This window comes from Falco peregrinus, chromosome 2 (assembly GCF_023634155.1).
Source record: "Falco peregrinus isolate bFalPer1 chromosome 2, bFalPer1.pri, whole genome shotgun sequence".
Taxonomy (NCBI): domain Eukaryota; kingdom Metazoa; phylum Chordata; class Aves; order Falconiformes; family Falconidae; genus Falco; species Falco peregrinus.
The window spans coordinates 118904988-118919754 of NC_073722.1; the positions used below are offsets into that span (position 1 = coordinate 118904988).

Here is a 14767-nt window from a genome sequence, read left to right on the forward strand (position 1 = left end):
GTGGGTCAACTTGTGGGTTTGGGTGTCCCAGCCCTGAGGAGCCAGCAGCACTGTGCTGAACGCAGGGAGAGCTTTAGGCATTCACCATTTTGCTGTGCTAAGAAAACCAGGGGGGCTGCAGGAGGCCAGCTATTCCCTAACCCTCTGGAATGGGCAGGGGAGGGAAAACCAGGCTGGTGCTCCAGGGATGGCTCGTCTACCAAAGCCCAACCTTCCTCATGGTTTCAGAGGGGACAACGAGAGCTCTCTGGGCTTGGCCAGGCACCATGGTGTAGAGCTGCAACAGTCCTTGTGGCTGCTGGCACGTCAGCCCAGAACAGGCAGGTCCTTGCTCAGGAGGGTTCTGGGAAGTGACTGGGAGAGTTTTCTGGCTGCTCCAAGCTGTGTATCTGTCCCCAAGGCTGCAGGAGCTGCCAAGCAAGCTCACAGGGCAAGCTGCACGCTGGGGCAGCTGCGTGCAGGCACCTGATGCTCACTCGGAGGTACTGCGGAGCTGTGATGGTCAGGAGCTGGGAGGATGCTGTGACCAAGCAGCATGCTGCTGCCCGAGTGTGAGCAAAGAAATGAGCATCCTCTGCTGTGGCACAGGAGAGGCACAGGGATCTGGGCGTGGGTGACACCGGTGTCATCCTCAGCCACCCAGAAGGGACAAGGGGCAGGCAGGAGCTGCCAGTGCTGGCAGTGTGGGGTGAAAGGCATCAGCCCTTTGTTCCATTGATCCACCCATCAGGGATTTAAGGAAGGAAACCAGATTGCTGCTTATGACTTTGCTTTGAGCATGTTTTGGATTTTAAGAGTATGTTTAATAAAGGGTATCTTATGTCGATAAAGTGTCCCAAGTTATTTCATGGTTACAAGGTGAGGGCAGTCAGGGTCTTGGGGGTCTGGCGGGTGGAAACCCTTTCTGGCTGGGAGCATCCACCCACCCATCACCCAGGCACCTCCCCAAAACCAGCCCAGCTACCTCAAACCTCCCTAAAACACTTCCCAGGGTCCCTTCCAACTCGCATTACCCAACCATCCTAAATCCTGCCTCCTCCAAGCCCTTCCAGGATGGAGAAGGTGCAAATGCAAACAGAACCTTTGCAGGAAGAGCCTGGCCTGGGGTAGTGGTGTCTTCCTGGAGTGTGGGGTATGTGTGACCAGGCAGATGGCACAGGCTCCATGGCCCCTGGCACTGCTGCAACTGGTAAGGACACCCAGAGGGGACTTTCCTGGAGAAGAGGATCACTAAGGAGCTGGGTGCTCGTGCAGGAGAAATCCCTCCAGTGTTGGGGAAGAAAACTCTGTGCTGGGACATGATGCCTTGAAGGTGAGGAGGGCTGCAAGGAGGGGTTACGATTTAGCTTTAGGAGGGGGCTGATGCATGGTGGGGGGAAGCACCTTGCAGCTGCAGGGGGAGGGCTTGCAGACAGCCAGATCCTGCAAAGAGGGAGGATGGGGAGAGGGAACCGAGGACTGAAGTGCTTTGCCCCAGGCTGCTCAGGAAAGCCCTCAAGCTCTCGCTGCCTTCAAGTGTGTTTTTGCAAGGGCAAGTCCTGCTCCAGAGGGAGCTGACTCGTTAGAAGAGCAGAAAACTGGGGTTTGGAGTTGTTTTGCAGATACAGATTGGCTGAAAAGTGAAAGAGAAATTTCCACTGCCCTGGGAGTTGCCGCCTCCGCACCCAGTCCCAGCACCCACTGCCTCTGGACCTGTGGCCAGTGGGAACAGGCACAAGCAGAGAGGAATCTGCCTGTGTGCTGGAGGGAGGGTCTGAACCCCTCACCTTGTCTGGTCCAAGTGCTCAGGGATGCTGGCAGGAAAATCCCTTATTGTACACAACACCTGAGGCAGCAGCAACCCTTGGGAGTGAGCCTGGCCGCCCACCTGCCCTCTCCCCTGTGGGGCAGGTGCAAGAGGAGTGCTTGGCATTTAAACCTCCCCAAGGCACCCCGAAGCCCCCCACTCCCCCACAGGGCAGGCCTTGTGCTGTAGGGTGAAAGCAAACAGGCTTCCCTCAGGTTTCACGGCTGCTCTCAGCCCCTTTGGCCAGGGCGGGGGTGGTCCTCCACCGGTCTCTGTTAAAGCCTTTGGGCTGGCTGGTGGGGTACCAGGGATTTCTTACATAGAAGCCTATGGCTGTAATGCTTTTATATTAAATAAAGGCAGGCCCTATTCTTTAATGTGGGGGGTATGCCAAGCCCCCTTCAGCTTTATCGTCATTTCTGTGGGCTCCTCAGAAGTCAGAAGAGGCATGGGGGCACAAGTAGGGGGAGGAGGGCTGGGGTTGCCCCTGGGCCAGGCCCGTGGGGGCCAGCACACAGGTTTGGGGTTTGCTGGTGCTGCCAGGGCTGGATTTGGCCCCGGGTAGAGCGGGGTCCCACAGCATCCCCTGGGTACCACAACCCTGCCCATTCCCAGCCCTGAAGGACCCCCATCCTGGGGTCTGTCCCTAAATAGCCGAGTCTCAGCCAGACCTGGCAGGTACCCTCCGCCTCCCCATGGCAACGCGCGGACCAACGGCAAGGCCCGAAGCTGTTTACGGGGCGGAGCGTCGCCGTGGCAACGCGTGAAGCCTCTCGGAGCAGCTACTTAATGGCAGCCCCCGGGCGGCCGGGAAATCACGGCGGGCAGGGCCTGGCACGGCGCGGGGCCAGCGCTCACCGGGGTGGGGGGAGCGGGACCCCCTAGCCCAGCGCCGGGCCTCCGGGGATTTTGTTGATTTTTTTCTCTTCCATCCCCCACCCCCCATCTTTTTTTTTTTTTTTTTTTTTTTTTTTTTAATCCTGTTCTTCCAGAAGCTTCTTGCTCACTCGTGAACTTTGGAAGTTGCGGGACGTCGCCGGGACGGGGTGAGGGGCGGCGGCGGGGGGGCGACAGCGGCGGGGGGCGGGGGGGGTCGCGGGCGGGCGCTGGGATGGGGCAGCGGGACGGCGCTGCGGGGCTCGGCAGGGCAGCTGGGGCGAAGCCGCCTACAGGGGCGGGAAGTGTGCGGCGGGGGGGTGTGTGGGGTGTGTCTTATTGTTATTTTTATTCTTATTTTTATTCCTATTTTTTAAATTTCTCTTTTATTTGTATTTATTTAAATTTGGTTTATTCCTCCCCCCGTCACCCACTCACCCACCACCCCGTCCAACTACTGCAGCGAGCATTATGGGGACCTCCCCCACTGCTGGCACAGGGGCTGGCAGGGGCTGGGTGGTGGCACTGGGGGACCAGGTACACAAACAGGACCCCGCTGCCCCGAGCCCTATTGCCCCCGGCGGATGGGCTCAGTATCATCTAACCCACGGAACCCCCAGCCCTGGCACGGCCGGTGCCCGGCTGGCCTCGGCAGCCCCCCGGCTGGCCCGGGCGGACCAGGTGAAGGCAGCAGCAGAAACGGCCCCGAACCCAGGGATTGGGCAGCGGGGGGGACTCGAAGGGCTTTGCCCGAGGTGTCGGACCCTGACATTTAGTCCTGCTAGCGGCAGGTGCGACAAACGGCCCCGCTCCGTGGGCTGCCGGGGCTGGGCTTTGGCTCTTCCCGGGGGTTTCCCTTGGTTTTGGAAAATTCTGCCTTCGGCCGAAGGCTTGCTGGGCAGCACCAGCCCACCGGGGTGGGCGTGGGTGACACCGGGGCGCGGGGCCCTGAGGGCATCTCCCCGAGCTCTGGGGCTGCCGAAGCACCCCGGGGGAGGCACTGCGGCTCTGGTGCGCAGCACCCCGGGGTGGGTCTCGCTCAGTGGTGCTGGGGGCACCCAGACCCAGTCCTGCCCGCGTGCCAGAGAGCAGCTGCGCCTCGGGGAGCCCCAACCCCCTCTCTGCTGTTATTGCAGGACCTGCCCCGCGCCCTCCTTCCCCTTCACGTGCGCCCCGGGACTGCAAGAGCTGCCGACACACCGAGCCATGGCTGAGGGGTGGCTGAACAGCCTGCAGGCAGGCAAGGACAGAGGGCACACGGGCAGTGTGGGGGGCTCGCATGATCTCGATGACAGCCTGACCAGCCTCATGTGGCTGCGTGACTTCTCCATCGTTGACGCCACCATGGGCAAGTCCTCCTACTGCCCCAGTGGCCCAGACCTGCACGACAGTCACAAGGTCCCCAGCTTTGCTGCTCCATGCTCACCTTTGGCTGCCGACCCAGCGTGCATGGGCATACCACACACCCCCTGCAATCCCATCTCCTCTTCCACCTCAAGGACAGCCAACCACCCCGTGGCCATGCACCCGCAGCTCGTGGAGGACATTGACTACAAGACCAACCCGCACGTCAAGCCACCCTACTCCTATGCCACCCTCATCTGCATGGCAATGGAGGCCAGCAAGAAGCCCAAAATCACCCTGTCCGACATCTACAAGTGGATTACGGACAACTTCTGCTACTTCCGACACGCTGATCCCACCTGGCAGGTAGGACGGAGATCTGGAGACCTCTTGCCTTCTCCCTTCTCCCCACAGGGCTACGGAGGGCTTTCCGAGGCAAGGTCCCATGGGGATGCTGCATCCCACTGGGAGGACAGCCACACAGGCAGCCCGTGGTAAAGGGCTGTAACAGCAAAGATCTCATGGGTGGAAATCCCAAGGCCACGAGGGTGACAGAGGGAAGGAGCCACTGTGGGGATGAGCCCAGGGCCATTTTGGGAGCAGGGAGGTACCTGCTGTGCTGCTGGCTCCTGAGGCTCCTCTTGGCTCTGGGGCGAAGGCATCTCTGACCCTGGCTCCACCTTTCTGGAGCTCTTGTCAGGTCCCGAGTCCCTCAGCGCTGAGCACACCTGAAGTCACCAAGTTGAGTATCTGTGGGTGCTGAGGACCAGGCGTAGCAGAGGGGTGGATAGAAGCCCCAGGGAGGTGCCACTTGTTGGACAAATGCCTTGTTGGGGAGGTTGAGAGCAGAAATGCAGCTGATTTCCAAGCAGGGCAGAGCGCAGGTGTCCTGTCCCCTTGGCCGGGCAAAGGAGGCTCCATCACTGTGGCAAGCTGGTGAGGCCTCAGAGCGAAGCCCAAGAGAGATCAAAGAGGGCTGCTCTCCCCAGCTAGCATGAGCGTGTCCCCAGAGGGTAGGGGGCAGCCCCCAGTCACACCAGCTTTGGGGACAGCCTGAATCACAGGGGTTTCTCCCAGCACCCTGGCTCGCTGCCCTGCTCTGTTACATGAGGCTTTCTAGGGCAGGAGGGACCTGGGTGGCTCTTCCCTCCACTTGGGTTATTCCCAGCATGAGTCCGCACTCTGGCAATCCGGCGATGCCGGTGGTCATGCTCACCCAGGCAGGGCTGGGCAAAACCGCTGCAAAGCCTCTGCCCAGGGGTTGCCCACCTTCTCCCCAGCCAGGTGGGTCTCCAGTGGCTCCTGAAGCCCACCATGGGAAAGGGAATCCCTGGGTCCCCAGCCTTCCCTGTGCTGGGGGGACCCAGAGGAGCGACACTGGAGGACCAGCTGTGCACCAGCGTGTTGACTTTCTCCTGAAAAATCACGGCTGAGTAATCACCACGTTTTCAATCAAATGTGTTTATGAAAAAACAAAAGGTTTTCAATCCCTCTCCGCAGAGATGCAGGGGGTTCACGGGACCGCAGCCGGCAGGAATGGTAAATACGTTAATCGGCCGGGCAATAACAGAGGGCAGCCCAGGGATGGGGAGGGGAGATGGGGAGCAGAGAATTCAGCTTGTGAGTCTCTGACCCTTGTAAAGTTTTGTTAAACTGTAAATTTGGAGTTACCACAGCCTGGGTTGTTTGCAGGGATATCTGTGTTCCTGCTGCTTTCTTCTTTTCCATTGTCTGTCTTTTCTTTCCCTTCATTTTCTGCCTTTGTTTTTCTTTTTTTACTTTTTTTTTTTTTTCTCTTATGTGAAGACAGCCTAGAAAGGTCATGCCACCCATACTCTGGGGGGAGATGGATATATTCCTGTGGGAGCTGAGTGGTTTGGAAGGGAGCCAACACACCCAAGGAGCTTCAGCCCAGAGGAGGGTTTTGTTGCGTGTGTGTGTGTGTGTGTGTGCGCGCGCGGTGTGTGTGTTTTTCAACAGCTCCAAGCATTCAAGCCTTGTTTTTCCTATTCGGCACTACGGATTATGGATGAATAAGCATAAAGATATCCAGGCAACATTAAAAAAAACCCAAACCCTCTACCATATACAATCTCTTAATACAGTCTTGGCTTTGTGGAGTCCAGCGCTGGGTTATTTACCCAATAACTGAGTTTCCTTTCTGATTATTCACATCACTCCAGGCACATTCAGGGTTTCAGAACAGCGTGATGGAGGCAGAAACTTCACTTTTTCTTTTTTTTTTTTTCCTTTTATAATTTTCTTTTTTACACCCTCAGCTTGTTTGGGTGGTGGCTGATGAAGATGCAGTGATTTCACACCGAGCTTCCTCGGGCCAAAAGGCACCTCTGGGGACACGCACAGCTACGGCGGAACAGCCCGCGTGTCTCTCCAGTTTTGCCCGCCTGGTTTGTGTCAGCCTGGCCGTAGGGAGGCATGGGGGCTACTTTTTGGCCAAAAATTTTCCCCCCAACACTCACAATAGGCACAGATGAACTGGGGGATGCAAGGAGGGCCCTGATCACGCCATCCCACACGGTGCCGCCAGCCCTGGCCACTTGTGCTGGGGCCGTGGCCACACTGGTGTAATGACTTCTCCTCCGTGCCTACAGAAAGTCTGGCTGGTTTCCTCCAGCGCACTGCATGATCTAAGGCCCCATGGCCCTGGTGTACAGCCAAGGAGAGTTGCCCAAAATCTTCCTGCTGGTTGCCAAGTCCTAGCCTGAGCGCCGTGGCTCCTGCCATCGCTGGCTGCAGTAGACGGGAGGCAAGAAAACGGCTAGTGACTCAGGGCAGGGGTGTCTCTGCTGGGCACGCACCCGGCATGTTTTGACATTGCCATTTCTGCTTGCTTGTTCCCATTTCTGGTTGCCGAAAATGTGCTTTCCCACCAGTCTCCCTTGCACGCAGGTAGGTGCTGCGGCAGCACACAAGCATTCAGACGGGTTCTTTTTCTCTTTTGGGTCTAGAACTCCATCCGGCACAACCTCTCCTTGAATAAGTGCTTCATCAAGGTGCCCCGGGAGAAAGGCGAGCCGGGGAAAGGCGGCTTCTGGAAGCTGGACCCCCAACACGCTGACCGGCTCAAGAACGGTGCCTTCAAAAAGCGGAGGACATCCCCCGTGCAGATCCACCCGGCCTTCACCAACGGGGCCCAGCCCGGAGCACCGTTTGCCACCAGCTCAGCTGCTCCGGCTTGCACCTCCAGCAGCATCCTCACTGTCAACACCCAGTCACAGCAGCTGCTGAAAGAGTTTGAAGAAGTCACCGGTGGCCACAACGCGAATGCGGCGGACGGCAAGGCAGGGCACAAGCGCAGGCACAGCTCGCCCAAGAGAACAGCCAAGGTGCCTCGGCTTTCCAGCTCAGCCTTGCTGACTCAGGAAGAGCAGACCGAGCTGGGGTCGCTGAAAGGTGACTTTGACTGGGAAGCCATTTTCAACACCAACCTGAATGGAGACTTCTCTGCTTTGGGGGACCTGGACCTCATGCCTGCCATCAGCATCGTAACACGTGACCTGGACTTGATGTTACATGGGCACCACGTCGACTGTCCCCAGGGGCAGGAGCAGGTCCTCACTGAGTCCAACAAGAACATCCTGGACATTGACGAAACCTTCATGGCCACTTCTTTCCTGCAGCACCCCTGGGATGAAGGGACAAATGATTACCTCTCCAACTGTGTCAACATGGAGCAGTTATTTGACCTCAACGATGCCTCTTTACCAGCAGATGAGAGCGACTGGAGCAGTCTGGCGTCCCTCTTATAAAGTAGCCAGTCACCATTCAAAGCCCGCACAGACTTTAGTAGGATGTGCCCCCCATGCTGCTGGGAATTACAAGGGACAAGATTTTCTAGAGACAGAGACCTCCACAGTGACTTTTACCAGCTTCATTGTACGATTATTCACAGAAACACCGGGGGGGAGAAAAAACCACCACCACAGGAACTCCTTGATAGATCATTAAAGGACACATCAGAATTCTCTGGTCCACCAGTTTCCTCAAGGCAAGAAATATAACACTACTTATTTTTTTACTTTTGGAGGAAGAAATTTGAACTACAATATTTCTTTTTCCATGGAGGTGGTCACGGCATATGTTCCTTCAGGGCTAAAGGAGAACACCTGCTACATCCCTTCTAAGACATGAGGTTCCTGGTGGCTTTAGGACTTGATAGACTAAGTGCAATTTCTTCACCCTTTCGTCTTGCCGTTTCTCATTCCTTTTTCTGTCTGAGGTAGCTGGTAGGTACAGCGTGTTAATTAGCAGCAAGCAAATAGAGGTCCCTTCTGGATTGTTCTGAGTTCAGCCTCCCTCCTGACTTGTGCCTAGGGAAGAAGAAGAAGAAAAGGTTTATAAATTCAGCAAGCCTGCCTCTTTAGATGTTTTTATATAATCTATTATATATTATATATTCAAAGAAACCTATATTTTTAGCACTAGACTTTCTTAATAGTGGGAGGATAGGGGAAAAACAGTTTGGGGGCTGTTTTGTATTTTCACTCTTTAAAGGCTTGTGTTCACTGTTCTGTAAACCAAGACTACGCAAGGGATAATTCCTGCAGCAGCAGCAGCAGCAGCAACAACAGGTTTTGATAAGAATCCAGCAATTGGTCCTGGCGGAAGAGCAGCAGGGACTAGGGCTCTCCCAGAACTGTCTTTCATAGTTTTTGTAACCAAAATCCTTGCTGTGCTTGCCAAAGGGCCAAGACCACCGTAAGCCCTCCCTGTCTTTCACCAGCTGACATAGACCCTCTCCATTTTTTTGGACTGATGCTGTTGCCCTCCACTACCTTTGCTCATCCATCAGGCTCCAAGTGGCTGCCAGGGCAATGCAGGACCCTGATTAAGGAGACACTTTTGGGGGAGCTGTAAGGGAACTGCCGTTGCATGGCCATCAGCTGGTGTTGATGTGTCAAACCACATCCAATGCTGCCAGGTGGGACTGAGAAGGAAAGAAATTCACATTCAGGCTCCACTCAAGAGCTCAGGCCAAACACTGTGCGTGCAACGGGCTCTGGGGACAGCAGTGAAGATCAAGTCCCGTGCAGCTGGGAACAGCTCATCAGCTGGCAGAGCCGCAGGCTGGACACACACGGAAGCTTTGGCCCTTTGACTTGGGGTGCAGCAAGAGCGTGGCAGGGTCTCAGCAAAGTAGCTCAGAAGCATTCTGAGAGTGGAGCCAAACTCTGCAGAAACATGACGTGGAGCTCTCAAGCACTACATTCTTTGCCTCTCCTTTGCTGTAGGTTATTAGAAGTAAGAGTAGCCATTAGGTGGGAGTAAGTAGAAGCAGTAGTTTTAGTGGTGTGTCTTAGACTTGCCGAAAATTGGTACATTGGAGGATTGTACATAGTTCGTTTTTTGTCTACAAGAGCACTTCGGACCTTCATGTAAGCAATATAATTGAGAGAATAGTTGTAGTTTATCAATAAAAAAGCCTTAAAAACAAATATAAATTACACTTAGAGTAATTTGCACCCAGATCTGGGGAGAGTGTTGGAGCCGTGGAAGTAGGAGCGCAAGTCCCGCATTCCCCCCGAGTAAAGCATGGGCCAGGATGAGAACCATCACGTTCAGTGCATGAAAGCAACGGAGCTGGGGCTGGGCCGCTGCCTTCCCCCGGTGAGATGCTTTGCCATGGGATGCCACCACATGGCTGGGGATGGTGTCCCTGGGGCTGGGGCGTGAGGACCATGTCTCTGGGGGGCTTTGAGGGCCGGTGTAGATGTTTATATCTGTATTGACAATGCTTCTTTGTATTTCTTGCTTTTGTTATTTTGTCCTGGTTTAGGGCCTCTATACTGATGCTGAAGAACTGCAGAGACACGTGTGCAATTTAACCTTTTTCATGGAAAGTATTTTAAATATTAAAAAAAAACAACAAAACACCCTGAAGAAAACTCCTTTCTGCCTCCTTGTTTCCTTCCAGCAGCGCCTGGCTCCATCTGACCCTCCCGACCTGGAGGTAGGGGACATCTCACCAGCCCGGCCCTGGCTGTACAGCCAGCCCCTGTACAGGGATGCTACCACTCCCCCTCTGCAGCGCCACAGCAATTCCCCATGGGGAAACCGAGGCACAAGCCAGCACCTGCGTGGCAGTGGTTACACACTGCCCGTGCGGCACAAGGGTGGCCGCGCTCAGTGTCCCAAGTCCTGGGAGCTGCTCCCAACCCCTGGAGCATCCTTCCCTGCCTCTGCAGGGAGCTGCTGGGGGTGACACGGTGGCGGTGGGAGCGCCCGGGACTACCCCTCTGCTTGTGCCATGTCCCCACCCGGCTCTGTAGATGCCCCTGGGAAGGAAACACAAGTGGCTTTGGAGCCTCCCGGGTACAGGGTGGCGAGAGGAGCTGCACAGAAGCCACAGGAATAGCTGAGCCCTCGCGAGGCCAATTACGCCCAGGAGGAGCTGGGCTCTGCTCAAGCGGGGAAGAAGAGCAGCGCACACCCAGCTGCCAGCGCAGCCGGTGCAGACAGGGCAGCGGGTTTGGGTCTGGGGGCAGCGGGTTTGGGGAGCCCCATGGGGAGGGCAGGTTGGCTCAGGGCTGTGGGGCTGGGTGCGAGGGAGGCCGGGGCCAGGCTCTGTGCCCACAGCTGTGGGGCAGGGCTGTCACCCGGGATGCTGGGAGAAGGGGGCTGGAAGGGGACTCCGGAGAAGGGCGGTCTGGCCCCTGCACCGTGGCGGCTCATCCCCCCTGCCAGGCTGGAGCATCTCCAGGGACAGAGATCCCCCTCCGCGCCCTGCCTGGGGCTCATCCTTCAGACGGACCCACTCCGGGATGTCCCGTCCCTCTTGCCCTAGGGACACAGCCCTCCCCAGCAGATGCCGGAGCACCCTGTCACCTCCCCAGGGATCTGCTGGATCCCATGGGCACCAGGCACTGCAGCAGTCAGCCCCAGGGCTGCCTGGTTGCTCTGCAGGGGTCACAGCTCTTCCCAGGCTGGCCAGTCTCAACACAAAATAAGGGCTGAGCTCACTGCAGAGCCTAGCCTCGGCTCGTGTGTGCTTCGTGCCGGGAGAGCAGGATGTGACCCTTGGGATGAGGTAGGGTTATCCCTTGGCGGTGGCAGCTTTCACGGGGCTCTGGCAGGAGCAGTGGCTGGAGTTTGGAGGCAGATCTGGGCTCTCCTCTTGGGGACGCTGGGGACCAGGAACCCCAAAAGGCAATAAGGAATTCCCGGTCCTGGCTTCTCCTCCTCTCAGCACCCTGGTGGTAGCACTGCGGGAGCTGCTCTGTGCTCCCCCCGGGTAACGGTGCCACTGGCAGGGCTGCAAAAAGCTGGCAGCCCCCTTGTCCCTCAGTCCACTTATTTGCGTTGTTTTGCCAGGCACAACCGCGCAGGTCCTGGTTTTACCCCGCCTGGAAAGGGACGAGCCCCCAGCACCCCAGCCCTGAGAGCGGAGTGCAGAGAACAACCTGGCCAGGAAAAAGTATTCCGGCCTGTCGGAGCCAGCTGAGGGGTTTAAAGCGAGAAAGGGTGAATATGCTGGGGGGCCGGGTACCCAAACAAGCTGTCACTGCCCGAGGCTTCTGGAGGAGGCTGAGGCACGGACTCCTGAGTCTGACCACAAGACCCTTCATTAGTCCCAAACCCACCTTATCTGTCCTCGTCACTGTCCACGCGCAACATACTAAAACATCCCTGGTCAGTCACTACTGATCACGCGCTTTCTGCTTGGCTACAGACAACGGGTTAAGCCCTAAGCTACACCCCCCCCGCACTCGGTGCATTTCTGTGAGTTTCACGTTCTCAGCCAGCCGCCGAGACGCGGCACCGCGCACCCGCTGCGGCCTCGCTCCACGTCCCCTTTGCCTTCCCGGCCCGCAGCTCCTCCTTTCCCTCCCCTGCAGCCTTCCAGGCCCTTCACAGGCACCGTGCCCTCCGGCGCTCGCCATCGAGCTCTCTACAGCTTCTCCCCGGCGCGGGGAAAGCCCGTCCTGCGGAACGGGGCAGGTGGTTGAGCCCCGCCCCCCACGCGCCCCCGCCCGCCCCCCGCCACGCGCCCCGCCACGCGCCCCCCCACGCGCCCCCCGCGACTGTTGGGCTCGGCACCGTTTAAACGCGGGCGGAACCCGCAGCCCCGGCGCGGCCGGTGCGGGGCTCCCCGGTCCCGGCCGGCCTCGGCAGCCCCGCCGCTGCCCCAGAGCCGGGGGGCGCGTTTGCAGCCCCCAGCGAACAGGCGCCGCACCCCCGGCCCGGGAAGAAGCCAAAGCCGAACTGCCGGCTCGCTGCGAGCGCGGTGCTGAGAGGGGCTCCGCGCCCCGGCCCCGGCTGGCCCGGGCGGACCAGGTGAAGGCAGCAGCAGAAACGGCCCCGAACCCAGGGAGTGGGCAGCGGGGGGGACTCGAAGGGCTTTGCCCGAGGTGTCGGACCCTGACATTTAGTCCTGCTAGCGGCAGGTGCGACAAACGGCCCCGCTCCGTGGGCTGCCGGGGCTGGGCTTTGGCTCTTCCCGGGGGTTTCCCTTGGTTTTGGAAAATTCTGCCTTCGGCCGAAGGCTTGCTGGGCAGCACCAGCCCACCGGGGTGGGCGTGGGTGACACCGGGGCGCGGGGCCCTGAGGGCATCTCCCCGAGCTCTGGGGCTGCCGAAGCACCCCGGGGGAGGCACTGCGGCTCTGGTGCGCAGCACCCCGGGGTGGGTCTCGCTCAGTGGTGCTGGGGGCACCCAGACCCGGTCCTGCCCGCGTGCCAGAGAGCAGCTGTGCCTCGGGGAGCCCCAACCCCCTCTCTGCTGTTATTGCAGGACCTGCCCCGCGCCCTCCTTCCCCTTCACGTGCGCCCCGGGACTGCAAGAGCTGCCGACACACCGAGCCATGGCTGAGGGGTGGCTGAACAGCCTGCAGGCAGGCAAGGACAGAGGGCACACGGGCAGCGTGGGGGACTCGCATGATCTCAACGACAGCCTGACCAGCCTCATGTGGCTGTGTGACTTCTCCATCGTTGGGATCGCCCTGGACGAGTCCTCCTGCTGCCCCAGTGGCCCAGACCCGCACAACGGTCACAAGGTCCCCAGCTTTGCCCCACCGTGCTCACCCACGACCTCTGACACGGCGTGCATGGGCATATCACACACCCCTTGCCCTGCCAGCTCCTCTTACACCTCGAGCACAGCCAACCACCCCGTGGCCGTGCACCCGCAGCTCGCGGGGGACATTGACTACAAGACCAACCCGCACGTCAAGCCACCCTACTCCTATGCCACCCTCATCCGCATGGCAATGGAGGCCAGCAAGAAGCCCAAAATCAGCGTGTCCGACATCTACAAGTGGATCATGGACAACTTCTGCTACTTCCGACACGCTGATCCCACCTGGCAGGTAGGACGGAGATCTGGAGACCTCTTGCCTTCTCCCTTCTCCCCACAGGGCTACGGAGGGCTTTCCGAGGCAAGGTCCCATGGGGATGCCCAAAATCTTCCCGCTGGTTGCCAAGTCCTAGCCTGAGCGCCGTGGCTCCTGCCATCGCTGGCTGCAGTAGACGGGAGGCAAGAAAACGGCTAGTGACTCAGGGCAGGGGTGTCTCTGCTGGGCACGCACCCGGCATGTTTTGACGTTGCCATTTCTGCTTGCTTGTTCCCATTTCTGGTTGCCAAAAATGTGCTTTCCCACCAGTCTCCCTTGCACGCAGGTAGGTGCTGCGGCAGCACACAAGCATTCAGACGGGTTCTTTTTCTCTTTTGGGTCTAGAGCTCCATCCGGCACAACCTCTCCTTGAATAAGTGCTTCATCAAGGTGCCCCGGGAGAAAGGCGAGCCGGGGAAAGGCGGCTTCTGGAAGCTGGACCCCCAACACGCCGGCCAGCTCGAGAACGGTGCCGTCAAAAAGCGGAGGGCACCCCCCGTGCAGATCCACCCGGCCTTCACCAACGGGGCCCAGCCCGGAGCACCGTTTGCCACCAGCTCAGCTGCTCCGGCTTGCACCTCCAGCAGCATCCTCACTGTCAACACCCAGTTGCAGCAGCTGCTGAAAGAGTTTGAAGAAGTCACCGGTGGCCACAACGCGAATGCGGCGGACGGCAAGGCAGGGCACAAGCGCAGGCACAGCTCGCCCAAGAGAACAGCCAAGGTGCCTCGGCTTTCCAGCTCGGCCTTGCTGACTCGGGAAGAGCAGACCGAGCTGGGGTCGCTGGAAGGTGACTTTGACTGGGAAGCCATTTTCAACACCAGCCTGGATGGAGACTTCTCTGCTTTGGGGGACCTGGACCTCATGCCTGCCATCAGCCCCGTAACACACAACCTGGACCTGGCGGTGCACGGGGACCACGTCGACTGTCCCCAGGGGCAGGAGCAGGTCCTCACTGAGTCCAACAAGAACATCCTGGACTTGGACGAAACCTTCATGGCCACTTCTTTCCTGCAGCACGCCTGGGATGAAGGGACAAATGATTACCTCTCCAGCTGTGCCAACATGGAGCAGTTATTTGACCTCAACGATGCCGCTCTACTAGCAGATGAGCATGGGCCAGGCTGAGAACCGTCACGTTCAGTGCATGAAAGCACGCACTGGGGCTGGGCCGCTGCCTTCCCCCGGCGGGATGCTTTGCCATGGGATGCCACCACATGGCTGGGGATGGTGTCCCTGGGGCCGGGGCATGAGGGCCATGTCTCTGGGGGGGCTTTGGGGGTCGGCGTAGATGTTTATATCTGTATTGACAATGCTTCTTTTTGGTTTTGTTGGCTTTCTCTTGGTTTTGTTATGTTGTCCTGTTTTGGGGACTCTATAGTGATGCTGTAGGATTGCAGAGATACGTGTTCA

General features: G+C 58.4%; 2 protein-coding genes across 2 annotated transcripts; both read left to right on the forward strand.

The window, feature by feature from the left end:
• The first annotated feature begins 2741 nt into the window (after nt 1-2741).
• Nucleotides 2742-9861, forward strand: FOXJ1 (forkhead box J1). Its single transcript, XM_055796350.1, has 3 exons — nt 2742-2832; nt 3799-4372; nt 6976-9861. Exons 2-3 carry the CDS (start codon nt 3869-3871, stop codon nt 7774-7776), a joined length of 1305 nt encoding a protein of 434 aa, XP_055652325.1. The 5' UTR covers nt 2742-2832; nt 3799-3868; the 3' UTR covers nt 7777-9861.
• Nucleotides 9862-12826: 2965 nt separating this feature from the next.
• LOC101921707 (forkhead box protein J1-like) lies at nt 12827-14482 on the forward strand. The gene is made up of 2 exons (XM_055795118.1): nt 12827-13330; nt 13700-14482. The coding sequence occupies exons 1-2, from the start codon at nt 12827-12829 to the stop codon at nt 14480-14482; spliced, it is 1287 nt and encodes a 428-aa protein (XP_055651093.1).
• The last annotated feature ends 285 nt before the right edge of the window (nt 14483-14767 follow it).

Excerpts from the sequence above, each read along its gene's own strand:
- FOXJ1 (XM_055796350.1), top strand. The coding sequence starts at position 3,869 with ATGGCTGAGGGGTGGCTGAACAGCCTGCAGGCAGGCAAGGACAGAGGG. Across the intron at positions 4,373-6,975 it reads ACGCTGATCCCACCTGGCAG|AACTCCATCCGGCACAACCT; the intron begins GTAGGACGGAGA and ends TTTTGGGTCTAG.
- LOC101921707 (XM_055795118.1), top strand. The coding sequence starts at position 12,827 with ATGGCTGAGGGGTGGCTGAACAGCCTGCAGGCAGGCAAGGACAGAGGG. Across the intron at positions 13,331-13,699 it reads ACGCTGATCCCACCTGGCAG|AGCTCCATCCGGCACAACCT; the intron begins GTAGGACGGAGA and ends TTTTGGGTCTAG.